The 26,592-nt window shown below is 44.2% G+C and overlaps 1 protein-coding gene across 2 annotated transcripts in view; it reads right to left on the bottom strand.

Annotated features, from left to right (window-relative positions):
• The window catches only part of sash3 (SAM and SH3 domain containing 3), a 71,377-nt gene that overhangs the window by 13,700 nt on the left and 31,085 nt on the right, over nt 1-26,592 (bottom strand). For both annotated transcript variants that reach the window (XM_068047563.1, XM_068047564.1), the window contains exons 2-3: nt 7,454-7,552; nt 1,387-1,533 (exon numbers count right to left, since the gene is read on the bottom strand). In XM_068047563.1, coding sequence (XP_067903664.1) covers nt 1,387-1,533; nt 7,454-7,552 — 246 coding nt within the window. The remainder of the gene's footprint in view (nt 1-1,386; nt 1,534-7,453; nt 7,553-26,592) is intronic.

Raw genomic sequence — 26,592 nt, 5'->3', positions numbered from 1 at the left:
ATTTTTGCCTGTACCTGTCTCTTAATTTACGGTAATGTTTTTGCTTCTGCATGCTATCCCACACTCCATTCCAATTGTTGATCACCCTTTGTATGCAGAAATTTCTGACAGACTTAAGTTTTCCTTTTAAGTGGCTTGAACCTGTGCCCCCTTTATTTTCTGTCAAACTCCACCTTGAAATGCAACTGCAGAGAAATTCCAGTAATGACCTGCCCAACTGTGTAATTGGTTCGATGGCGTGGTTGCTCCTCTTTGGGAGGGATGAAGCCTATTGAAGTGGACCAATGATATTTCATTACATTTTGCATCTGTGTTACTCAATTCTAAGTGGAATGCATCATTGAGTGAAGTGCTAGGATACCTGACTATAGTTCTATATCAGATTACAGAAGCCCAATTGTGGGCCATGTATCATGTACCTCCATTGCATGTCATAGTTCTCCAATTTGCATATTAAATGGTCCTATCCGCTGAATCATGTGGCTGCTCTGATCACACAGAGGTAGGCCATTGACAATATAATGCTGGCCACACTGTTGACGGAAACAGGATGGGAAGTCAGACCTGTCCTTTTGAGAAACTACCATCTTGTTTCCACCAGTTGGTGACTTGAAAATCTTCCCCATTGTCTTTATGTTGATCAGTTATTGGGAAGGCCAATTTCCCAGATATAGCGAAGAGTAATCAAATTAAAAGCTTTATTGAAAGTCCACCAAATTGGCTGCTGTCTCTCTTGAAATTAGTGTATAAATATTAACACTTGTTTGAAATTCTGTTATCTCCAATCTTAAATACCTTTCTCCCCTTTTTAAATTAAATTGGATGACACCTCTGTTAAAGTTGCATACATGAGAATTTTATATGATTAGCCCAATTTAAAGGCTGGAATGGCTGGAGAAAAGGAAATTGGTACACAACATCAAAGAGAGAAAGGTGCAATATTTCGCTCACATCGTTCGAGCAGAAGGTAGACGGAGACAATTATTGGAAGGAAAGATCAATGGAAAACGTAGGAAAAGAAAGCAGAGAAGAAAATGGAGGGCAGATTATAAGAGACTGGATGCAGTTGATCTATGCAGAATGTATAAGGACAGCACAGGACAGACAGAGGTGGAGATCCATGGCAGTCAACCGTCTGGGAAGAAGATGACACCAACGAATGAATGAAATTTCAAGGTAATAATCTCTTGTTGGACAGAAACAATTTGACACTTTGAGATATGGACAAAGTTTGGCTTGTTTTATTTTTTAAAAAACAATGAATCCTTTACTACCCAGAACATTTAGCAATTTTCTTCATATTAATGGAAAATTTTACAGTGTAATAGAATTCCAACCCAAAAGCTGGAGTTCTGCTGACAATGTGAACCCTGAAGTGGCTCTTACCTTCTCTTCTGCCAAAGCTTTCACCATCATTCGACCAGTCTTCCTATTCATAGTACGTGAAATAACTGCTCGCCATTTCTTTCCGAGTCTGTTTCCAGATTTGGTGGTCTCTTCAATGCTAGCTTCCTTAGTGCCAGTCATCCCTGCCTGAAATTAAAATCAATGTCTGGTCCTCAGGTTGAGATTCTACTCTCACATTAAATAGGTAATCACCTATTTTCAAACAGAGGACAAAGGTCTTTCATGTGAATATTTTATCTTGTTCATGACTAATATCACACATTACAATTTACATCCATAAATATTTTCACTATAGGTAGTAACAGTACTTAATATTATATGGTAGCTCATGTCTGCAACACCATGAAAACTAAATTATGGGATATTGAGCTGAGCAGCTCAATTGTAATATTTTCCTAGTTATGAAAACAATAATCAAAACGGTGCAATCAACCAGTATATTGCTACTCAACTAACATTAAATTCAAACACTAGAAAGAGGAAATAATGAGAACTTGATTGATTCAGAGGTGGAGGTGGGGTGCGGTTGTGGGGGGAGGGCTGGTGAGTGGGTTTTTTTTTAATTCATTCATGGGATGTGGGCGACACTGGCCAGGCCAGCATTTATTGCCCATCCCTAATTGCCCTTGAGAAGGTGGTGGTGAGCTGCCTTCTTGAACCGTTGCAGTCCATGTGGGATAGGTATACCCACAGTGCTGTTAGGAAGGGAGTTCCAGGATTTTGACCCAGCGACAGTGAAAGAACGGCGATATAGTTCCAAGTTAGGATGGCGTGTGACTTGGAGGGGAACTTGTAGGTGGTGGTGTTCCCATGTATTTGCTGCCCTTGTCCTTCTAGTTGGTAGAGGTCGCGGGTTTGGAAGGTGCTGTCTAAGGAGCCTTGGTGCGTTGCTGCAGTGCATCTTGTAGATGGTACACACTGCTGCCACTGTGCGTCGATGGTGGGAGTGAATGTTTGTTGATGGGGTGCCAATCAAGTGGGCTGCTTTGCCCTGGATGGTGTCGAGCTTCTTGAGTGTTGTTGGAGCTGCACCCATCCAGGCAAGTGGAGAGTATTCCATCACATTCCTGACTTGTGCCTTGCAGATGGTGGACAGGCTTTGGGGAGTCAGGAGGTGAGTTACTCGCCTCAGGATTCCTCGCCTCTGACCTACTCTTGTAGCCACGGTATTTATATGACTACTCCAGTTCAGTTTCTGGTCAATGGTAGCCCCTGGGATGTTGATAGTGGAGGATTCAGTGATGATAATGCCGTTGAATGTCAAGGGGACATGGTTAGCTTCTCTCTTGTTGGAGATGGTCATTGCCTGGCACTTGTGTGGCTCGAATGTTAATTACCACTTATCAGCCCAAGCCAGGATATTGTCCAGGTCTTGCTGCATTTCTACACAGACTGCTTCAGTATCTGAGGAGTTGGGAATGGTGCTGAACATTCTGCAATCATCAGCGAACATCCCCACTTCTGACCTTATGATTGAAGAAAGGTCATTGATGAAGCAGCTGAAGATGGTTGGGCCGAGGACACGACCCTGAGGAACACCTGCAGTGATGTCCTGGAGCTCAGATGATTGACCTCCAACAACCACAACCATCTTCCTTTGCGCTAGGTATGACTCCAGCCAGCGGAGGGTTTTCCCCCTGATTCCCATTGACCTCAGTTTTGCTAGGGCTCCTTGATGCCATACTCTGTCAAATGCTACCTTGATGTCAAGGGCAGTCACTCTCACCTCACCTCTGGAGTTCAGCTCTTTTGTCCATGTTTGAACCAAGGCTGTAATGAGGTCAGGAGCTGAGTGCCCCTGGCGGAACCCAAACTGAGCCTCACTGAGCAGGTTATTGCTAAGCAAGTGCCGCTTGATGGCACTGTTGATGACACCTTCCATCACTTTACTGATGATCGAGAGTAGGCTGATGGGGCGGTAATTGGCCGGGTTGGACTTGTCCTGCTTTTTGTGTACAGGACATACCTGGGCAATTTTCCACATTGCAGGGTAGATGCCAGTGTTGTAGCTGTACTGGAACAGCTTGGCTAGGGGCGCGGCAAGTTCTGGAGCACAGGTCTTCAGTACTATTGCTGGAATATTGTCAGGGCCCATAACTTTTGCAGTATCCAGTGCCTTCAGTCGTTTCTTGATATCACGTGGAGTGAATCGAATTGGCTGAAGTCTGGCATCTGTGATGCTGGGGACTTCAGGAGGAGGCCGAGATGGATTATCAACTCAGCACTTCTGGCTGAAGATTGTTGCAAATGCTTCAGCCTTATCTTTCGCACTGATGTGCTGGGCTCCCCCATCATTGAGGATGGGGATATTTGTGGAGCCACCTCCTCCAGTTAGTTGTTTAATTGTCCAACCCCATTCACAGCTGGATGTGGCAGGACTGCAGAGTTTCCATCTGATCCGTTTGTTATGGGATTGCTTAGCTATGTCTATCGCATGCTGCTTACGCAGTTTGGCACGCAGATAGTCCTGTGTTGTAGCTTCACCAGATTGACACCTCATTTTGTGGTATGCCTGCTGCTGCTCCTGGCATGCCCTCCTGCACTCTTCATTGAACCAGGGTTGGTCTCCTGGCTTGATGGTAATGGTAGAGTGGGGGATATGCCGGGCCATGAGGTTACAAATTGTGGTTGAGTACAATTCTGCTGCTGCTGATGGCCCACAGCGCCTCATGGATGCCCAGTTTTGCATTGCTAGATCTGTTCGAAATCTATCCCATTTAACACGGTGATAGTGCCACACAACACGACGGACGGTATCCTCAATGTGAAGGCGGAACTTCATCTCCACAAGGACTGTGCGGTGGTCACTCCTACCAATACAGTCATGGACAGAAGCATCTGCGGCAGGCAGATTGGTGAGGACGAGGTCAAGTATGTTTTTCCCTTGTGTTGGTTTCCCCACAACCTGCCGCAGACCCAGTCTAGCAGCTATGTCCTTTAGGACTCGGCCAGCTTGGTCAGAGGTGGTGCAACCGAGCCACTCTTGGTGATGGACATTGAAGTCCCCCAACCAGAGTACATTTTGTGCCCTTGCCACCTTCAGTGCTTCCTCCAAGTGGTGTTCAACATGGTGGAGTACTGAGTCATCAGCTGAGGGAGGGCGGTAGGTGGTAATCAGTAGGTGGTTACCTTGCCCATGTTTGACCTGATGCCATGAGATTTCATGGGGTCCAGATTCGATGTTGAGGACTCCCAGGGCAACTCCCTCCCTACTGTATACCACTGTGCCACCACCTCTGGTGGGTCTGTCCTGCTGGTGGGACAGGACATACCCGGGGATGGTGATGGCAGTGTCTGGGACATTGTCTGTAAGGTATGATTCCGTGAGTATGACTGTCAGGCTGTTGCTTGACTAGTCTGTGGGATAGCTCTCCCAACTTTGACACAAGCCCCCAGATGTTAGTAAGGAGGACTTTGCAGGGTTGACAGGGCTGGGTTTACCGTTGTCATTTCCGGTGCCTAGGTCGATGCTGGGTAGATTTTAACTGCCAGTGACCAGTGGGTTTCTGTTGAAAAACTGCAAGTTTTAGTTAGTTTCCAGTTCAGTCACAAGAGTTTGATGCCATGGCAATTTAAATGGCCGGGCCTCGTTATTATCTCTCTGGTCCACTTCCTGCCCAGTCAGGTAAGTCTGGAGGTAGTAAGCCCTCAGTGATTTTGTCATAGGTAAGAGAGGAAGGAGAGTCCACAGTAGGGTGGCAAAAGCTTTCCTTGTGGAGCCTGGAGGAACATTCTTGCTCCTCCTGGCTTCGCAATGAAAAGTTTAAATATAAACCTACCTGGAGGGCCACTTCAACTTCCCTTTCCTCTTCACGCTGGCCTTCATCCAAGGAGAAAGCCACCATGCCTTCCCTGCTCAGGCCAAAGTTAGACTCATTGTGTGGGTCCAATGATGTTCTCAGACCTGGATTAGTATATGCAAATTGTGTTTTGGCTAGGAGGATTGCATGTTGGTAATTGAAACAGCTTGATTTTCCTTCCATTGCAGTTAAAGGAAAATTCATCTGATTATGTGAGGGACATGCTATCTTCCTGGCCAGATTTTCCTTTTCTGCCCTGCATTGAGGCAATGGTTAAATCTCACACAGAAAAACTCAACTCCATTGTGTCTGTTTTCAGGTTGTATGTCAATCTCACAGGTAATCTGTGCTCTGTTTTCTTTTTGAAGGATTTAAGGGAATTCCTAGAGAGAGTCTAGATTCCATCTAGATGATTACACTGGATTGAACTACTCTGAATGATAAAATACAGTTCAGATACATCCCAGTGATTGATTAGACTTGATGGCAATGCACCTTTTACTGAATATGGTTAATGTACAGCAAATAATCACCCCAAAACATTTTTCGCAGACTTTGCAAATGGCATTCCATCCATTGTGCATGTATGTATTGTATCTACATTTCACCTTCCATCCCTTAGCTTCTGCAATTAAGTTGTCCAGAGGAGGAACTTTTAACTCCTTATGATGTCATTAGGAGCACCATTTAAACTGTATGCTGAGTTCTGTTCAGTAAGACTTGGCAGGCCTCTAGCAGAGACCTGGGCTGAAGTTTAACTGAAAAAAGGGCCAGGTTTGGGTCGGGTGGGGGTGCAGTGGGTGCGGGGTTAAAGTCAGAAAAATCAGTTTCCTAACCTAAACCCACCTCCAACCTGCCCATTTCCAGCTTTAACTGAAACTGGAATGTAGTTGGGTGACCAACCTGTTCCAAGAAAGCAGGTTGCAGCTTTAGATATGATAATGGAGCTACAAGTTTCATTTCATGTAGTTTTTGAACTTTTACTCCTGCCGGCTGGGTTTCCCGAGCTGTGGGGAGCCCAGCAGCTTCCTCAAGGTGGGGACGAGGTGATTTCAGGAGATATGTGCCTTCACATTTACCCTCCGATCCAGGTGTCTACCCCCAACCACATCGCCTGAGGTCTCTGCTCCCCCTATCATGAGGCCTGTGACCTTCCCCCACTACCCCCACCCCCCCCCCCCCACTAAGATCGGCAGCTCCCTCCATTCCACCCCACCCACCCACTGTCTCCAATCAACCACCCCCACCCCAGTCCTGGCGCATACTTACAGCTCCCGGCCCAGCTGTCAGTCAAGCTGAACCTCTGGGTAGAGAACCAATCACTGATGTTACTAACATGTTGTGGAGTCGGGAATTCCAATTGGTGGGTTCTCCTTGACTTTCTGACCGAACCACTGTCTGCGGGTCAGGTCAGTGAGGATTCTGCCCACTGTCGGGTAAGTTTAAAACTTTAAGGGCCAGGAGAAGAAGGGTGTTCCTCTGAGTAGCACAAAGAAAGTTAGGGAAGCTGCCACCCCAGGGTCACTCACTCACCACCACTCTTCCTACTTACGGAACTCTCATTACCTGACTGCCAGACTGGCGACCTCTGGGCCATCTGATCTTCACAGGCCTCACATCGGTAAACAGCTTCTGGATGCCAGTTTCAGGTGGGTAGCTGACCAGCAGAATATCATTGAAGACCAACCATTAAAATAAACCAGGGCATCCACTTCAGCTTCCAGGCATAGAGAGCCATGTGGGCCACATCTTTTCACCTCGGAGTTAAATTTCCCCTTGGATCTCATCTCCCTAAACTCATTACTTGTCTTACCTGTTATTCTGCTTGCTTACATTTCAAATGCACAAACTCAACTAATTGACACCCATGCCGATTGTCACCCCCCCCCCCCCCCCATTTTTTTGAGTCGGATTAATGATTTGTTCATCCTTCAGAAGGCTTTCTAACAGAGAGTGAGGACCTGCATCACATGCTGTGAGCACTTGTTCACTGGCCAAGAGGCGAGGCAGGTGATCTGGTCCTGGCATTTCCACCAGTACTGCTAAGAGATTGCAAGAATGACAGTGTGGCTGGCCCTTCGGATGGTTGCAGTTTGGGAGAAAATATAGAAAGCCAAGATTAAAAAAGGAGGTAAAAGAAAGACTGGTGCATATAGAGTGCTCAAGAAGAACCTCCCTCCTATTTTATCAAAATCAGATCACTTATTCAGTTAAAATCTCACAGCAGAATTATTCAGCAGACTTACATTTTCATTAAAGTTGAGTTCTTGGTCATTAACCACCGGCGATGATGGAGGCTTTGAGCGTTCAAAGTGCTTGAAGCTGCTTGATCTTTGTAGCGAGAGCTGGTAAGAAAACATAAACTTTAGAGAAGCAGTGACATTTTTGCCTTAATCGAGTAAACATATAATCAACAAATATCCCTCAGTCAAGGTTACCACAAGTATGGATTCACATTTAAATATTTGATGGAAAAAAGCATAGATTTTCCTCTCCATTGAGTTTAATGCTGAAATAGCTCCAAGCCTACACTTCTGATGGCCAGTTTATTCCTATTCCCCTCTCACACCACCCCAACACAAACCTGCCCATTTTCATGAACACGTGCAATGCCGAATGATGATTTTTATTCCATCGGTTGGAAACCTGAATTACACTTTAGAAAGAAAACAGGAGACAAAGAACTTGAATTAAATTTTAAAAAGAAAGCACCTAAAATGGCCATCGCAATTTACATCAAAATGCCTCACATACCAAGGTATTGAGGTGGAGATGAATGCCTGGATAATCTCCCACCAGAACAATAGCTTGCAAATTTTGAATGAGCATTAACAAGACATTCAAAGTCATCTTGGAGCATTGACACTGGTGGAGATGAACCTCAAAGGGGAAACACTGAAACAATGGGATCCGAGAGAGAGATTGGAATTCTTAGATGTGAACTAATTAAGATGCGAAAGAGAGAATACACTGGATAATCATGTGATAGTCTCTCCAACTGAGTGAAAAAGTTGCAATTTCTTCTTTCTACAGCAGATAAGAACCGGAGTTTGACCAGTGCAGGAGCCAAGTGGAGTTCTGTCTCTCCCTTTCTCTCTCTCTCCAGCCAATGCTGTAAGTCCAAACTCTGTCTGCTGGCTGCTAAACATTCAAGTTTATCATTGCTGCAAACAGAGACCTCAGGGAGAAAACCATTTACATCACTGTCTCCAACAAAACCCTGAATCAGGTGGCCACTTCAATTAGACAGAAACCTCAGGACCACACGTTCAGCCAGAAGACAACTGAATTACAAGACTCCACAGACTGTATATTTGTTCCAGACTCTAATCCAAGCAACCTATCCTTCATAACTCTGTAACCTGTTTCTGTGTGTGTGTGCGTGAAAGTTGGAGTGTAGTTTATGTTTAGTGACGTCTCAATTCATTCCATCTTTGCTGCCTCCAGAGAATCCTTGGCATCAGGTGGCAGGACCGTATCTCCAACACAGAAGTCCTCGAGGCAGCCAACATCCCCAGCTTATACACACTACTGAGCCAGCGGCGCTTGAGATGGCTTGGTCATGTGAGCCACACGGAAGATGGCAGGATCCCCAAGGACACATTATACAGCAAGCTCGCCACTAGTATCAGACCCACCGGCCGTCCATATCTCCACTTTAAAGACGTCTGCAAACGCGACATGAAGTCCTGTGACGTTGATCACAAGTCGTGGGAGTCAGTTGCTAGCGATTGCCAGTGCTGGCGGGCAGCCATAAAGGTGGGGCTAAAGTGTGGCGAGTCGAAGAGACTTAGCAGTTGGCAGGAAAAAAGACAGAAGCGCAAGGGGGAGAACCAACTGTGTAACAGCCCCGACAACCAATTTTATCTGCAGCACCTGTGGAAGTGTCTGTCACTTTAGTATTGGCCTTTATAGCCACTCCAGGTGCTGCTTCACAAACCACTGACACCTCCAGGTGCTTACCCATTGTCTCCTGAGACAAGGAGGCCAAAGAAGAAGAAGAGTTTATTCTTTTATTTGGATTGCGTTTTGATTTTAAATATAATAAACTAACCTCTTTCTTGTTTAAACTCAAGAAAACCTTACTGATTGGTTCTTTTATGATCATAGCACACAAAGGGTTAAACACTCACTGAATTGATAAGCACATCCACCGTTTAAAAGAAAAAAACCCTGTTGCAGTCAACCAAGCAGAGGGACAAGAGGGGAGTCTTTTGATCCCTCCTCACCTGACTGTAGCATCACATCTTCAAACCATTGGAAAAGTCATCTAATTTCTTCCTACTGATAGCCCTCGATCTGCCCACCCCTTGAGCATAGAAAACATATTACAAGCAAATATTTCAAAACCACCAACCCATTAGAATAAACCATTGGTTTGAACTAGCCATAAGATACCAGAGTTCATTGGAATTTCTTTCTGCTATTTCAGTGGAGGAGCCATCCCATTTACTTTAAATAGATTAACATCCCTTCTAAGATCAAAGAAAGGAATTTCAGATGCATACTTTAAACTCATATGCCAGTATTCCATAGTGGAACTTCAGGAGGCCATGATCTTTGATTATTTGGACAGAAATAATCACTGAATAACCATTGAAGTAGATCATAAAGGATTTTATTCTTAATTGTTCGATGTTGACATTTGTAGGGTGTCATATTAATAATTTCCCAGTGATTGTTAATCATGTCATCGTGCCTTAGTTATGCTTTGGTGTCGGTCTTGGCTCAGTGATAACACTCTTGCCACTCAATCAGAATGTTGAGGGTTAAAGGCTCACTCCTGAAGTGATAACACCTTGTATTTATATAGTGCCTTTAACATAGTTAAATACCCCAAGTTCTTTACAGGAGCATCATCAAACAAAATTTAATGCTGAACCACATAAGGAGATATTAGGGCAGATGATGCTTCTTACAGGAGGAAAAATCAGAAGAGAGGCGGAGAGGTTTAGGGAGGGAATTCCAGAGCTTAGGGCCTTGGCAGCTGCAGGCACGGTTGCCAATGGTGGAGTGACTAAAATTGGGGATGTGCAAGAGGCCAGAATTGGATGAGCACAGATATCTTGGAAGCTTGTAGGACTGGAGGAGATTAGGGATAGAGAAGGGTGAGCCCACAGAAGGATTTGAGAACAAGGATGAGAATTTTAAAATTGAGGTATTACCTAACTGGAAGCTAATGTAGCTCAGTAAGCACAGGGGTGATTCCTGAAGGAGACTTGGGTAGGATTTTGAACTTGGAGTCAGGAACCCAACATTGGAAACATTTCTGGGTCCCGACCCCACCCTGGGGAAGCATGAAGTAGTCACAGCCCATGATTTTGGCCAATGTCAGCTGCTAATTGGCTGGAGGGCATGTTTGGTGCCCAATTTGCGGCAGTGGGAAAGGCATGGAGGCAGGATTTGTAATGTGCAGGCCCGATATAATGGCACGACAGCAGCCATTACTGTGAAAACCATTGTACACTGCAGTGGAAGCCCAAGGTCTGCAGGAGGAGAGGCAGAGGCCTGGCACCCAGGCCAGATCTGCCCTACAGTTTTCTGATGTAGCCTTGAGGTTCTGTTAGAGGCAGTGAGAGAGAGAGGCAAGAGGTCATGTTTCCGGAGGATGCCAGGAGAAGGCCACCCAGACAAACAAAGCAGGCCTGGCTGAAGATGGTAGAAATTGTCAGTAGCCGAAGTGTTGTCCGGAGAACTTGGGTGCAGTGCCGCAAGAGGTTTAATGACCTCCTTCACTCTGGCAAGGTGACTGCAATGCAACACCCAGATGACAGGCCCCCAGGTCTGTAGCCACCAGCAAACACAGCAGCTGAGCAGCCTGAGAATGCATGGTGCTCCTGAACATGGGGAGAAATGTGTATGCAGGGTGATGACTAAACCCGTCAGGAATGCCCAGAGCACTAACACTGTTGAGGACCTGACAGCACTGATACATACAGCTTCTTATTTAAATGAGCTGCTGGCATTAGTGAGAGAGGCCGTCATTGGCCTTATCTCTCTCTCTCTTTTGTCCTTGAAGGAGAAAAGAGTTCAGAATGCAAGGGAGAGGGCGCACACAGGAGGAGGAATACCCCAGCTCGCCATCCTCACAGCCATGGAGGAGACTTCAATGGAAATCGCCAGGATGGACTCACATGACCAAGTGGATGATGGAGCAATGGGAATACCTGAGGGAAAGGGTGAAAAGATATTGAAATATGTAGATGAAGGGGATGGAGTGCCCTTTTCCCTGTCTGACAGCATGTCAATGCATCAGCTGCAAGCCACCAAGGTCCGCTGCTGATCCTTGGAGGGAGCCAGAGGTGAAAATGTTCAAGGCCACAGTGACTTTGACGGACACTGGCAGGGCATGATGAGCAGTACTGCAAGGTCTGAGGTCTTACTGAATGAGGGCACAAATTTCAGTGACCATCTGCCTAGATAGGCAAAGTCTCCTGCAGCACTTTGACATGTCCAGGTAGCTGCTTCTTTGTTGGTACATTCAATTCTGAGGATATGGCCTCTGTTGCATTCCTGCCCCTCGTTCCTCTCCTCTGCCCTCCTGCATCTGGTCTTTAGGATGATGATCATCTCTACTTGTCTCTGTCTCCGAGTATCTTAATCCCATGTCTAGCTGTAGACTTGCTTGCAGACAGCTGCACTCACAAAGAGAACTCCCCTCTCATGATCCCTGGAGGATTATGACCTCCTTCACTACCCGAGCACATACCGACCGCTTGTTCCGCAAACTCTGCTCACGCAATGGCAACTGTGTGTCAATGGCTGAATGCCCCTCTCAGCCATGCAGCCTTTTATTGGCCCACCTAATTGCATGGCATGCCCATGACTGGCTCCCCGCTGTGTTGTCACTTCCTGCCTTCCACCCAGACTGTTCCTGATACATCATGTAACCTGTGCCTACCTACAGAAATTCCAAACTGGCCCTTGGTAGCTGACAACAAGCTCGTTAACAAGATCATATGACCAATTATCCGAATTCGGTGGGTTACCGGGTTCTATCTCTTTCCCCCCCCCCCACCTTTCTGAGCAAAATCGCTGGTGGTCAGAATGGCAACAACAAACCGGAACGATGGCCGGCAGCGCTAATCTTCGTGCCCACCCACCTCTGTACTCAGCCTCATATTGGGGTGAAAATACTGCCCTTGGTGTGAGTTAGGACATGGGCAATAGTATTTGGATGATAAATTTGTAGAGGATAGAACATGGGAGGCCAGCCAGGAGTGCATTAGAATCGCCAAGTCTGGAGGTAACAAAGGCATTGATGAGGGTTTCAGCAGGAGATAAGCTAAAGCAGGGGCAGAGTCGGGCAATGTCATAAGGTGGGAATAGGTAATCTTAGTAATGGCACAGATATGTGGTCGGAAGCTCATCTCAAGGTCAAATATGGCACCAAGTTTTGCGAATAATCTGATTCAGCTTCAGACAGTTGCTAGGGAGAAGGATAATGTTGGTGGCTCGGACCAAAGACCATGGCTTCGGTCTTCCAATTACTTAGTTGGATGGAAATTTCTGCTCATCCAGTGCTGAATGTCAGACAAGCAGAGTGACAATTTAGAGACAGTAGAGGGGTCAGGAGAGATGATGGTGAGATAGGGCTGGATGTCATCAGCATACATGTGGAAACTGACTGTTTTCCAATGATGTTACAAAGGGGCAGCATGTACATGAGAAATATGATGGGGACATAGATCGATCCTTGGGGGACACCAGAGGTAAAGGTGCGGCAGTGGGAAGGGAAGCCATTGCAGATGATTCTCTGGTTACAAATGGATTATTAAGGATGGAACCAGACAAGTGCAGTTCTGCCCAGCTGGACGATAGTGGAGAGGCGTTGGACGAAGATGGAGTGATCAACTGTGTCAAAGGCTGCAAACAAGTCAAGAAGAATGAGTTTACCTTTGTCACAGTCACATAGAATGTCATCTGTGACTTTGATAAGAGCTATTTTAATACTGTGGCAGGCATAGAAACCTGATTGGGGGGGATTCAATTGGTAGAAAGATGGTCATGGATTTGGAAGGTGACAACATTTTCAAGGACTTTGGAGAGGAAAGGGAGGTTGGAGACAGGCGGTAGTTTGCAAGGACTGAAAGGGCACGATGGGAGATAGGAGAGCAACGAGAAAAAGATGTCCAGTCGGGGCTTAGGGCAGGGGAAACTTAGAAGAAGCTTAGCCCGGTGGGCTAGGGAATGGAGGGAAACAGCAGAGGCAGCTGATTGGATGGTCTCAATCTTGGTGACAAAGAAGTCCATAAGCTCTTCACACTTGGAGGTGAGGGTGGAGGAGATAGGGGAGAGGGGTTTAAAAAGACAGTTTGCGGTAGAGAAAAGAAGCCAGGGTGATCCTGGAATAATGAGCAGTTTTAGTAGGTGAGAGAAGGACCCGATAGTGCTTTATGTGGTCTCGGGCAGGCACAGAAGAAAGTAGGGTTGGGAGGACGAAAGGAGGATTTGGGTGGAGAGCGATACAAGGATGTGTTCAACGATGGCTTTATCTGTGATTGACACAATGGGAGTAGTGAGATCACATGAGATGGCAAGGTCAAGGAGTTGGCAATGACTATGGGTTGGGGAGTTTGCATAGAGGGAAAGATTAAGGGATGAAAGAAGGCAGTGAACTCAGATGAGTTGAGTTGGAGGTTGAAATCAAAGAGAATGAGAAATCTCTCAGCACAGAGGCGGAAGGGGAAAGCAGTAAAGATATTTCAGTGAGAAAATTTTTATGATACTTAGGTAGCTGGTAGAGAACAAGGGTTTCAAATGAGAGACGAGAGGGGCAGAACAAGGTGAGATGCTCAAAGAAGAAGAAAGTGCCACACGGGTAGGGGGAAAAGATTTGGTGATAAGTACCATCCCGCCACTGCAAAGGTTGGATGGGGCAAGTGGTGGAAGTAGTGACTTGACTACATAATCTAAGCTGACATTTCAGTACAGTATTGAGGGGCATTGCATTATCTTTGAGATGAGATGTCAAACTGAGGCCTTTCTGCCCACTCGAGATGGATGTAAAGGATCCAAAGGATCTATTCTAAGAATAGCAGGGAAGTTCACCCGATCTCCTGGCCAACATTTATTCTTCAATGGATATCACTAAACACGTTAATGTGTTTGCAGAACTTTGTTTTGTCCAAATTGGCTTCAGTGTGTTGTTGCATGACAGCAGTGGCTATAACTTCAAAATTACTTATTTAGCTTTGAAGTGCTTTAGGATGTCCTGAGGACGTGAAAGTTGCTACGTAACAGCAATTTCTTTCATTACAGAATAGTTGATTAATATGATGTTTATACTTATATTTATTGACGTCAGCCCAAATGATGTATTCTTCCAGTGCTCCGTTGCCTAGCCATTCATCCTTTACTCTCCATAAGCTTCAATTCATCAAAATCTTTGCTAATCCTTTCCTAACCAATGCCAAGTTCCACTCACCTATCATGCCTGTTCGTGCTGATCTACATTGGTTCCTCATCTCCCAATGCTCAAATTTTAAATTTTCATTCTTGCATTCAAATCCCTTCATGGCCTTACCCCTCCTTAACTATGAAATCTTCTCCCACATTACTACCAATTGAGAACTCTGTGCTTTCCCACCTCTGCCCTCTTGCCCATAACCCACTCCTTTCGATCCACCATTGGAAGCTTTGCTTTCAGCTATCTAGGCACTAAGCTCTGTAATTCACTCTCTAAATCTTTCTCTCTGCTTAGCCTCCTCCCTCTCCTTCTTTAAGACCCTCACTAAAACTCACTTCTTTGACCAGGTGTTAGCTACCCATCCTACTATCTCCTTCTTTGGCACAGTGTAGATTTTTGTCTGATTATATCTTTGAGTATCTTGGGACATTTTTTCTGCATTAAAGGTGCAATATAGATGCAAGTTACTGTTGTTATTATATTACAATGATCTACATGGACATGTTTAGAAAATGAAAATGCTGAAAATTATTTGTGCATTAATTAAGGTTAAGAGTTTTTCCCTCAATAAGCGTGACTTTAATGCATTGGTGCAGACTCGATGGGCCGAAGGGCCTCTTCTGCACTGTATTATTCTGTGATTCTATGACATTTGTGTGGAGGTGTAGTGATACCCAACACAGTGCAATAATCTAGTTTGATGCACAATATTGCTATGGGGCATTGCTTTGTGGCTTGGCCAAACACAGTGTTGTTATGTAAAAATAAATAAGTTTCTTTTTGAGTTTTGCACTAAACGTCTGTATAAGTCTTTGGTTGTGCAGTGTGATGTTTGTAATTATTAAACATTTGGAAACACAGGGATTTCCCCTGAGTAACATCTTGCATCAAATTCTGTTCAAATTCTGTTTTTAACTAATTACAAATGATTCCAGCTTGTTTGGTCTTCTTTTATTTTACTGATAATCTGCCCTGTTGAAAGCATTGATTCTGGTTGAGGTACAGTTTCATGGGTATCGGCATTCCTGTGGTACTGTGCTCATGCGTGAGATTCACAAACCATGTCAGGGTGGCTATTCAATTACAGGAATCATCACATTAGAGCCTGATCCTGTTTACACCCAATATCCACACTTGGTACTTTCCAACAGAAGTCACCGGATAAAGATCATGACCAGGAACCCTGGCTGATATTCCTAGCCTAGAGGCGCTAATGTAACTGGAGATCCCCACTTGAGAGCATCCAACTCAGCTCAGATTTCCAATTAACCCTGGGACTTTTTGAGTTTGTGCAGTTACGTATACATTATGCAGTGCAATTACCCAGCAATGTATTATCAAATTAATAAAGATTAGGAAATAGTTTAAGAATGACTAACTCAAGCAGTATCCCAACAGAACTGATGTTAGTAAATGAAGAACACTTTGCAGCATTTATACTTCTAAATGTGTCCCAATGTAAGGAGCATAGGCATGTTAGAAATAAACCAACGTCCTCTGAACTGACAGGTTTTTAAATTATATTTAATGTATATATGGAAAACTAAATGATCCAATTCAATTTTGCACAGTTTTTAATACTAAGCACCTGTATTCAAATAATCTGTTTTTCTAGATACAGTGTTCAAAGTGGAATTTGTTAAGGGAGGGGGAATGGGGGTGGGTTACTCAGTCTCTCTCTACCTTTGACTTGGGTCGTTGTCAGATTTTTTCATGTAAGTAAAGATTCACGCTCCCTGTAGCAGCCAATAATTTATTACTAGGGTGAAGGAATTTTAAAATGTAAAACAACCCATAAAGGGTGAAATTGGATAGTGCTGGCCTGCAGTGAGAGTCGGGAGTTAGGTGCGAGGGAGTGCAGAGAGGGTTGGGTGTTAGGTGGGAGAGACAGCAGTGGGAGAAGAGAGTTAGGGGACAGGGAGAGCAGTGGGAGCTGGGGCCAGAGAAAGGAAAAAATAGGAGCAAAGACTTGGGTGGCAGAAAGAGAATGTAATGACAGGTGTAATGACTCGGGTAAAAGGGAAAGAGCAACAGAAGCTGAGACTCTCACTTATTTAGGACGAGAGAGTGTGTGAGAGAAGTACAGGACCTTGGTGTCAGGGTTGAAATGAAATAGTGGAAGCTTGGAGAGTAGACCTTGCTTTTTGTCAAGAGCCAGATGTTATACCATCAACGCAAGCTCGAGGAACAGCACCTCATTTTCCGATTAGGTACTCTACAGCCTTACGGACTGAACATTGAGTTCAATAATTTCAGAGTATGACTGGCCCCTTTTTTATTATTTTAGTTTGTTTGTTTTCTCATTTTTTTACCAAATGCCTGCTTTAAGCTGGGTGTTTCACGTTTGTGCTTTTGGCTAGGGCTGTTCGTTATTCTGTCATTAACACTGTCTCTGCACCAATGCTTTGTCTTTCATCACACCATTAGCACACTCTCTTTGTCTTTGCCCCATGACCTCCTTGTCAGTTAATCTTTCCGGCCCTGTGTCCTATCACACAACTCTTTTGTTCTCTTCCCCCCACCCCCGCTTTACTTGCTTAAAAACCTATTACATTTCTAACCTTTGCCAGTTCTGATGAACGGTCACAGACCTGAAATGTTAACTTTGCTTCTCTCTCCACAGATGTTCCCAGACCTGTTGAGTATTTCTAGCACTTTCTGTTTTCATTTCCGATTTCAAACATCTGCAGTATTTTGTTTTTATTATACCAGAGACTTCTGGCTCACTTAACTGCTTGTTAAATATTGGAAAAACTATGAACATTAAACTATTATAATTTTAACAGCCAGTAGGTTGACAAAACAGTAGCCAAAGTCATCTTGGATTCCCATTAACAATGTTACCAGATGTGTGACGTTAAGACCATTTACAGCTCATGCTGTGGAAGAATTTCCAATGTGGCCCGGGCAGTGAACAGAATGATATTGACAAGTCAGATGGTAATGTTAAATTAATGCTATAGTAGTCATATGTTAATTGATATAAAAATACAAAATATTTTGGATAAAAGAGAAGTGAAGTCCGTGATCTTAAAGTGAGAAATCTTGTGTTGAGTGAAACAAAGAAGGATCCCATTTGCTACATCCCTATTCTCCAATTCAAAGCAAGTTAGTGAGCAATTACAAGAAATGAAAGCTGACTGAAAAGAACTCATTATTGTTACAGAAAAATGCACTGCTCTTGCAGTTCAGTTTGAGTCAGACATCCACTTAAATTTTTGTAGCAAAATTAGGAAAGTTCATACAATAGAAGCAAAATAAACAGGTCAACAAGAACACTCGACATGCTGTTGCAGCTAGGAATTTGCGTCATTGAGGTGGATGGAATTGATACTTTTTTTCAAATCTGATAGTATAAGAGTTATGCAAGTGTAGAGACCGTGCAGTATAAATTGTTCCTCAATGTAAGCATCACAGGGCTATGTGCAAAGATTCCATATTGGGTCGGGTGACTTTTCAGATCTCTCTGACAACTGCTTAAAATAGGCCTTTTGCAGAATTTCTCCTCCCAGCTCCACAGCACTCCTGAGTGTCGCTGCCAACCTATGATTGTTCCCTCTTCCGTTATCCTGCCCAGGGATTTACCTGAGGGCAACAGCAGTGAACCAGGCTGCCTAAAATTGATCCCTTGGGAATGGGTGAGCTTTCTCTGGAGGTGTGATAGGAATAGCACCTCACCCAAAGTATTCAAATGAAGTCTGTAGTCTACTTCAGGATGAGGCTTGGGTCTCTCGAATTGGGTGCATGTTGTCTACACACTGTTGGTTGTGTAAAAGGGGATAAGGTTGGGAGTGGGTACTTTCCACCATTGGAATTATAATGATTAAACTTTAATTTGAATTTTTGTTGGTATAGCTTAATGTTTGTGATCTCCTGCACCTAAAACAACCACTCTCCCCCATTCTATCTATCCTGCTTACCAACACCTCTACCCCTCCCAACCCCTACCCCTTTTGTTTAGGTGGAGCCCATCTGCTCAGTAAAGGCTTACACTATTCCAACAATAGTCCCATTGTTTGAGGATCTGAAGCATTGCTTACATCAAAGCCTTAGCCACATGTTGGTCTGCCTAATTACCCTCTGTCTCTCTTCACCAGTTTGTGGCACAGGTAATAGCTCAGAAAATACTAGACTTGAGGTCCTCTGTTAAGCTTCCTTCCTAATGCCTTAAATTTAGTGTGTAGGAACCTAATCTACTTATGCCTATGCTATTAATTCCCACACGGGTGACAATTGGGAGTTCCTCACCTACCCGTGAAGAATTTCATGATATTGGTTTGAAATTTCATTGATTTGAATCTGTGCGTCCTTGCTGCTGTCATTGTTTGATTTGAAGTAGTGCACGCACACTGTTCTGTTAGGGAAGGAGTTCCAGGATTTTGACCCGGTGGCTATTAAGGAACAGCAATCTAGTTCTAAGTCAAGATAGTGTGTGGCTTGCAGGGGAACTTGCAACCGGTGGTGTTTCCATGCATCTGCTGCCTTTATCCTTCTAGGTATTAGAGGTCATGCATTTGGAAAGTGCTGTCGAAGGAGTCTTGGCAAGTTGCTGTAGTGCATCGTGTCGATGATATACACTGCTGCCACTGTGTGCCGGTGGTGGAGTGAGTGAATGTTTAAGGAGGAGGATGGGGTTGCCAATCAAGTGAGTTACTTTGTCCTGAATGGTGTTGAGCTTCTTGAGTGTTGTTGGAGATGCACTCATCCAGGCACACTCCTGACTTGTGCCTTGTAGATGGTGTACAGGCTTAGGGGAGTCAGGAGGTGAGTTATTTGCACTGAATTCCCAAACTCTGATCTACTCTGGTGGCCAGAGTATTTACATGGCTGGTTCAATTAAGTTTCTAGTCAATAGTAATTGACTAGATGGTGGGGGATTTAGCGATGGTAATACTATTCAATGGCAAGGTGAGATGGTTAGATTCTTTCTTGGAGATGATCATTGCCTGGCACTTTGTGTGGTGTGAGTGGTACTTATCTACCCAAACCTGAATGTTGTCCTGGTCTTGGTACATGTGGGAATGGATTGCTTCAGTATCTGAGGAATCGTGGATGGTACTGAACACTGTGCAATCATCATCAGGTATCCCCACATTTGACCTTATGTTGGAGAGAAGGTCATTGTTATGACCAAGGTTGGAGGAATGTACTGTCTTTCTCTAGTTCCACTTCTCCACGGGTCACAACATATATTTAAATGTTTTACCCAGTTACCGATACGGCCAATTATATGCTTTATCTATATTAGTTTCAGCATAGAAATCTACCAACCAGGTTTCTTTAATAAACAACAAAATTATTGATTTATTATAAAACTAGACTTATTCAATAAAGATGCAAATGTTATTAACAAACGGTTTGATTTATGAAAGTATAAATATCTACCCTTCTAAACTAATCTAACGCACACACACACACACCGGTTAAAGAAAAACAATAAAGAAAAATGAAAATACTGGCTCTGCAGAGATCAACTTTAAAAAAAAACTTTGGCCAAGTTATTATCCTTTTTCTTCAAGAATTGACAAGATATGGGAATGTTCCAGATGGTCTTTGGTCTGGTGTCTGGGTACATGTAGACGGCTGTCACTAGGATGTTTCTGGAGCAGTTCTGTTCAGGAGATGCAAGGAGTAGTCTTGAAGGCTTTTCGGGAGAATTACTGCATCAGTGGGTTCTGCTATCACATTGGATTCTCAGAAGATTTTTCAAAACAGGCAGAAAATGATGAGTTGGGTGTCTGTCTTAACAGGCGATACACCAACTGAGTATTCAGAATCCACACCCAAATCAGAAAACCAAAAACTCCTGACAATCATAAACCTAGACAAAATCCACGAACTCCCTTCCTAACAGCACTGTGGGTGTATCTACCTCACGTGGACCGTAGCAGTTCAAGACGGCAGCTCACCACCACCTTCTCAAGGACAATTAGAGATGGGCAATAAATGTTGGCCTGGCCTGCAACACCCACATCCCATGAATGAATTAAAAAATGCTGGGAAAAGATAATGTAGATGGAGATGGAGTAGCTTTCTCCTGCTGGGCTGTATTTTATAAGCAGCAGCGAGCTTTGGAAATTAGGCCTGAGATTGCGGTGGCTCTTTGGCGTGCGGCCCACACAGGCAGGCCGCCATTTCCGAAGCTTGCTGCCGCTTATAAAATAGCTAGGGTGGGCCGCCCCCGATCTCGTGGAGGGAGCAGGCTGCCCGTCCCCGGCAATGGCGTCAGATGCCTGTGTGCAGGTGCTGACGCCATTTTTAAAGGGCTGTTAGCCCTACTGGCTTATTTAAATATTTAAAGATAGATTGAATTAAGTTAAATAAATACATTTCTTTTGCTCCTCTCTCAGCCCCCCCAATAAAAATTAAATTAATTATTTGCCTTTCCCCCCCCCAAAACACTTACCTTTACCATCTGACCTTACCCCACCCCCCAAACTGCACAAACTTTAAACTACAACTCTTCCCACTATCCCCAACACCCATGACGTTTATTTGACCCTGTTCCACTCCTGCCCCCGCCCGCACTGATAAACGTACCTCCTTCCCTCTCCCTGCCGGTGTTGTGCCTTGTTTCCCTGGACGGGGATCCGAAGGCTTGGGAGTGCCAGCCGCTGGGCTCAAGATCGTGGCGGGCCATCAAGAGGAGGCATAAGTATATTTAAATCAATGAATTTAATTGATTTAGATATTCATATTGTGGTCCCGTCGCCCAGCGGCAGGTGTGAGGAGGGGGTTGCTGTCATGGTGCATCATCGCCGCTGGGAGGATCGGGACGGGCACTGCTGGCGTCGGTCCATGGCCGGCCTCATCCAGGGCCGTCTTCAGGCACGGATCCCAACGACAAGGGCTCCTTAAAATCCAGCCCGCTGTTTCTTCCTATCCAGCCTTTCAGTCACTCACTAGCAACAAAGAATATGTAGAAGCACTTCACCATGTTATTACTTCAACTAAAAGCAATATCTGATCTTTTTTACTTGGACTTAATTATGACCTCTCTCTTTTCTCTTGCTTTAGATCTGCAAGAGGAAGCTTAAGCAATGCCCGTGTATTACAGGACATGCCAGCATTTCACAATACTTGCTGTCACTAACTCTATGAGCTTGATTTACTAATGCCATCCTGCCCAAAATCGGACTGTGAGGCCTACTGCTGGGACCACTGAATGCAAATATCAGCAGGGAGTTAGAGTCTAGATTCCCAGAAAATTTTCTTATCATTGTCCTATTGCTGCTGCTTCCTGGGACTGCCAGGAGCAGACTTGCTGTAGACCAGGGGTAAGGACTAGAAGGCTAGAAACTGTGAGGATGGAGGAAGGAGGCATAGAAGTGGCCCCTTCTCTAATTTATCCCCTTCATTACCTTTGAAGGCCTAGGCCTATAAACACTGCAGCAATTTTTATGTCCCCTTTAAAAGTGTTGAGTTGGCTTATCTTATGTTGCAGCAACACCCACAACAGTACGAACTAATTTCCCTCTGAAGTGGTGATCTCCCTCTTGGTGGCAGGAATCCTGCTGGGAGCCAAGTCTGCAAGTCTAATTAACCTTGACCCAGGAAAATAGGTTGGGGTAATGGGGAGTTGAAGGCGTATGCACAATATCTGGAATCTCCTGCAGTGCCTTCTGATACCTGCACATGTGCCAGAATGAGTGTGGGGCCAGATTTTCCCTGTAGATGTGAGATGGATCCTGCAGGTGTTACATCTCAGAATTCAAACTCAATAGGGTCTTATGGACACACATCCATGTCACTTACTCATACCACTGAGGCAGGACCTAGATGAAGCACGAAATCAGGTATAAGTGGACTCACTTCATCATTGTCTCTAAGGGGAAGCATCATAGAAGTAAACAGCAAGCACACACACACATCACATGTAGAGATATTAAAAAGTTGGTTGCACTGAAGTTGAGAAAATGTTTTTGCTAAGGTTTTCTAGAAGGTTTTGGAAATACCAAGAATTTGGGGTTTAAGTGAGAGATTTATGTGAAGGCATATTTGTGAAATCTACCAGGGGAAGATGTAGTCAGGCTGTTAATGCATTGGGCACATTCCCAAGTTAGGAGAAAGTCTTCTCTGAGAACTTGCTGACTGTTTTTCTCAGGTCAGCAATGGGTTCTCTTTTTCAGCCTCTTTAATGTTCTCAAATGCTGCAGGAACATAGGAACAGGACTACACCATTCAGCCCCTCGAGCCTGTACCTGGGGAGACAATTGGTTGCGGGCCATCTTGGTGCATGTGGCACAGCTCTTGAAAATCAATGTCTCCATACGCACTGTTCTGATGGAAATTCTAGATAAGAGGAATGAGCTAGTAGTTTAATTTGCTTTCTTTGTGTGAGGGTGGGGGAGAAATTTGGTCCTGTTCAATTTGCAGTTGATGCTTTTGCTATTGTCCAACCCCAGCCCAATCACTTTCTTTTTTATTTGTTAAACTGCTGTGATTTGAAACATTAACAAATCGAGGGGCTGATTTTCCTGACTTTTGCCCCTCGGCCTTCTCCGTTTCCCAGAGGCAACAATCAGGGAAAGGGATGCTCTGAGTCTTTGCCCCTTTGTGTTGCCCCATAATGTCATGAGCTTTCCTGGTGGCATGGAGCTGGACCTGCACCTGCAGTAGTTTCAGGCCATTTGCAGAGATGTAAGATGTAAGAAAGATGTAAGAGGGAGTGTTGAAAGACTCTGTCTCACTTCATTTCACAATGGCCTGTTGGATGCTCAATCAGAGGGATGTTCAGAAAAGGAGGTGTTGATGTGGGCCTATTGCTGAGACCACTGTGGACCTGAGGGGCTTCTGGGGACTAGACCAATTCAAAGATGAAAGAAAACCGCTGGCAAGATCCTTCTTGGATCACCATTCCAGGATTATCTTTGGGACCAGCAGCAGTCAGAATGACCTGAGGCCGGTGACCTAACAGGCTAACGTGAAGAAAAGTGAAGTTGAATACTATTCACATTTTAAATACATCTCTAAGATGGGCAGCTACATTCAAATTACCTCTTCCTTTTGCCAGTGCCAGAGGTGGAGCTGTACTGGGGGTTTCTCCAGGCCTGGTCTGGGACAGAAAATGGAGCGTTGTTCGAAGACTGTTTGAAATGGTCAATGTCTACTGGATTGCAAAGTATACAGGGCTGTGAACACAATAGGATTTATACTGTGATGCTTCTCCAGTTACACCCTGGTGGATAGCAGACCCAGTCCAAATTCTTGGCCCCACAAAGGTGCAGTTACTGACTGAAGCCTTTCCCACCCAGGAATCTTGTATTGTGTAATTTTGCCAGAAGGGACTCAGTACAACTGGGGTTCTAGGTAGAGAGTGTTGCAATTTTGATGACTCTTTTATTTTATTTCCAAAATATACTTTATTCATAAAAATCTGTAAAAAAAAAATACATGAAAAACAGTTCCAAACAGCACCAAGTCCTTGATCGCCTCCCACCAGTGAACTGGAGACTCAAAGAGGGGTTTCACGGTCCTCCAACCTTTGCAATCCCTTTTGAGTTCCTCAACGTTCTCTGGGGTTAGCAGTGTAGCATTGAGCTTCCATGTCCCCCTGCCAACCCACTGGTCGTCCTGTAAGTGGCAGTTGGCCAGTCAGAGACAATGGTCGGAGAAGAACACCGGCTTGACGTCGGTGGATCCGACCGTGACAGCACGGGACACAAACAGGAAGTCAATCCTGGAACAGGCAGACCCGTCTGATCTTGACCATGTGTATCTGCGCTGCGCTCCGTCTGCAGGTTTGCTGAAGAAGTCGTGCAGTTTGGCATCCTTTACTGTTTCTATTAGGAATCTGGACGTAGCGTCCAGTTTGCTGTCGTCTCTGCTGGATCGTCCAGCTGCATCGATGATGCAGTTGAAGTCACCGCCTAGGATGACCGGCCTGGACATCGCCAGCAGCAGTGGGATCTGCTGGAAGACGGTCAGCTGCTCGCTGCATTGAACCGGGGCAACTCTGTTGCTTAAATAGCCGCGTTCAGCACCTTAAAACATATTGGGCTGTTAGAGTGGCAGTCTCCACACTTTACCTTTTTCCTGCCCACACTACAATCGTTCCTGACTGCTCCTTAATCAGAGCTGTCGGTTTTACAAAAAGGCTAGGCCACAGGATTGTGGTTAGGATCATGTGATTTCTCTATCTTAACCAATGCCAAGTCGTGTATAGAAAAGGAAACACCTTGTGCTTTGCTTTCGCATTTCCTCACTGCTTTTTTTAGGGGGTTATGCAAATTTACTCCATCGCACACATAAAAATGTATTGAAAGATATTTATGAGTATGATTGCTACAAAAGGAATATTAGCAATACCGTGTTTTATATGTCATACAGAATCAAATTATCTGTTTCTTTAAAATGCATTTATTTCACATTGCATTTAACATTTTGATATATGGCAGGTGTTGGGAGTTTATGCAAATTCCAATGCATTCTCTTGACTTTCCCCTTAGGATTGTACTTCCTGATATTTATTAACCAAGACTTCTAAGAAGTAAAGTGCATAGTTTTATTTTAAGAAGAACCTATGCTGCCAAATTTTAACTGATACTTAATTAAATAGAATGTTAACTGCACTTTCTAATGTTACTGTATGATAAGTTGTTACGCTCCTGCATATTTAAATTGTCTGAAAGATGATCAAATATGACATTGAGATTGATATGGACCCAGGTGCACAAAAGATTTGATTATTGTCTTCCTACAATTGTTTTGGAAATAGCTATTTGTTATAATTTTGCAATTAAATTGTCATTTGTTGAAAAATAATAGGAAAGCATTGAATTATAGTTCCATTTGGTTCAAGTTTTGTGAACAGAATCCATGTGTTTGTTTTAGGAACGTCTCCCAACCAAATACAAATGGTATGATAGGTAAAATGCTTCACAGCTGTGTATTATTTTAAGCATAAAATGAGCATTAGGAATAAGGGAATGGTTGTTACTGGTGGATCATTTGGATATTTTTTGCATGTATCAGTGGATCTTCAGTGACAATCCTTACTAGTCTGTGGTTTGGAGCACAGCTGTGATTGCTAAGATGGAGTTGTTTTTATCTTGGGCTGTCCTTTTTGAGCCATTGCTGAAATCTCCTCTGTGGAAAGTGTCTAAATTGGTGAGTCCAGGTAATGTAGTTGCATGGAAATTTCAATGCCATTTGGAGGGTAATTGTATCTGATTGTAAATTTGTTGCTCGAGATCAAAAGAATCTCGTATTAAATAACTGACCTACTATTTCTTTTTTCCCTGACTTGATTTGCATCTGTGGCACCTGGAAGTGTGATAGAAGTACACTCAACATAAAACTCTTAAATATATAAATGTCCAGTGGTGTTGCTCATGGTGAGTCAGAGGATATATTGATTTGCTTTGTGTCTTACTTTTTTAAAAGCCCAGGATACACAATGAGATGGTAGGCGAGATATACCAAACTAGGGGTTGGTACCTGGTGTTTAGCAGCACTGGAAAGGGGAGCAGGGTGTCCTGGGCCTTTGTAGCACTGTATTGGAATCTCCTGCGAAGGAGATTCTGAGGTTTCGCAATTCTGTACTGGGTTTTCTGGGATTTAGCAGCACAAATGTAAATCCTGGGGTTTGACAGTGGTGGCAGTACTGATGTTTTGACAGCATTATGGTGGTCATAAGATATTGTAGCACTGAGAAAAAATTAACAGTATGACGGTTATGGCAAAACCTAAGGAGGTAAACCAAAAAGAAATGTTTTTTGACTGATTCCAGGAAATTAAATACTTAAGCCTCAAGATTCCTAGGGATCTGCTTTGGTGCAAGTATGGCATTGCAAAACACATGCCTAGCTGAGCCCTAGATCAGAAATCCTGAACCAAAGTCTGTACTTGTTCACATGGTGGGGGGTAGGATGCCATCACCTACAAGATTGCATCAATAGTATCCAACCCAGCCCAGCCCAGCCCAGCATGGTATGGCATGGCATGACTTGATATTCCCCTTATTTTTAAAGATTC

The sequence above is a fragment of the Heterodontus francisci genome, chromosome 15 (assembly GCF_036365525.1).
Source record: "Heterodontus francisci isolate sHetFra1 chromosome 15, sHetFra1.hap1, whole genome shotgun sequence".
Classification (NCBI taxonomy): domain Eukaryota; kingdom Metazoa; phylum Chordata; class Chondrichthyes; order Heterodontiformes; family Heterodontidae; genus Heterodontus; species Heterodontus francisci.
This window is presented reverse-complemented; position numbering and strand designations above follow the sequence as displayed.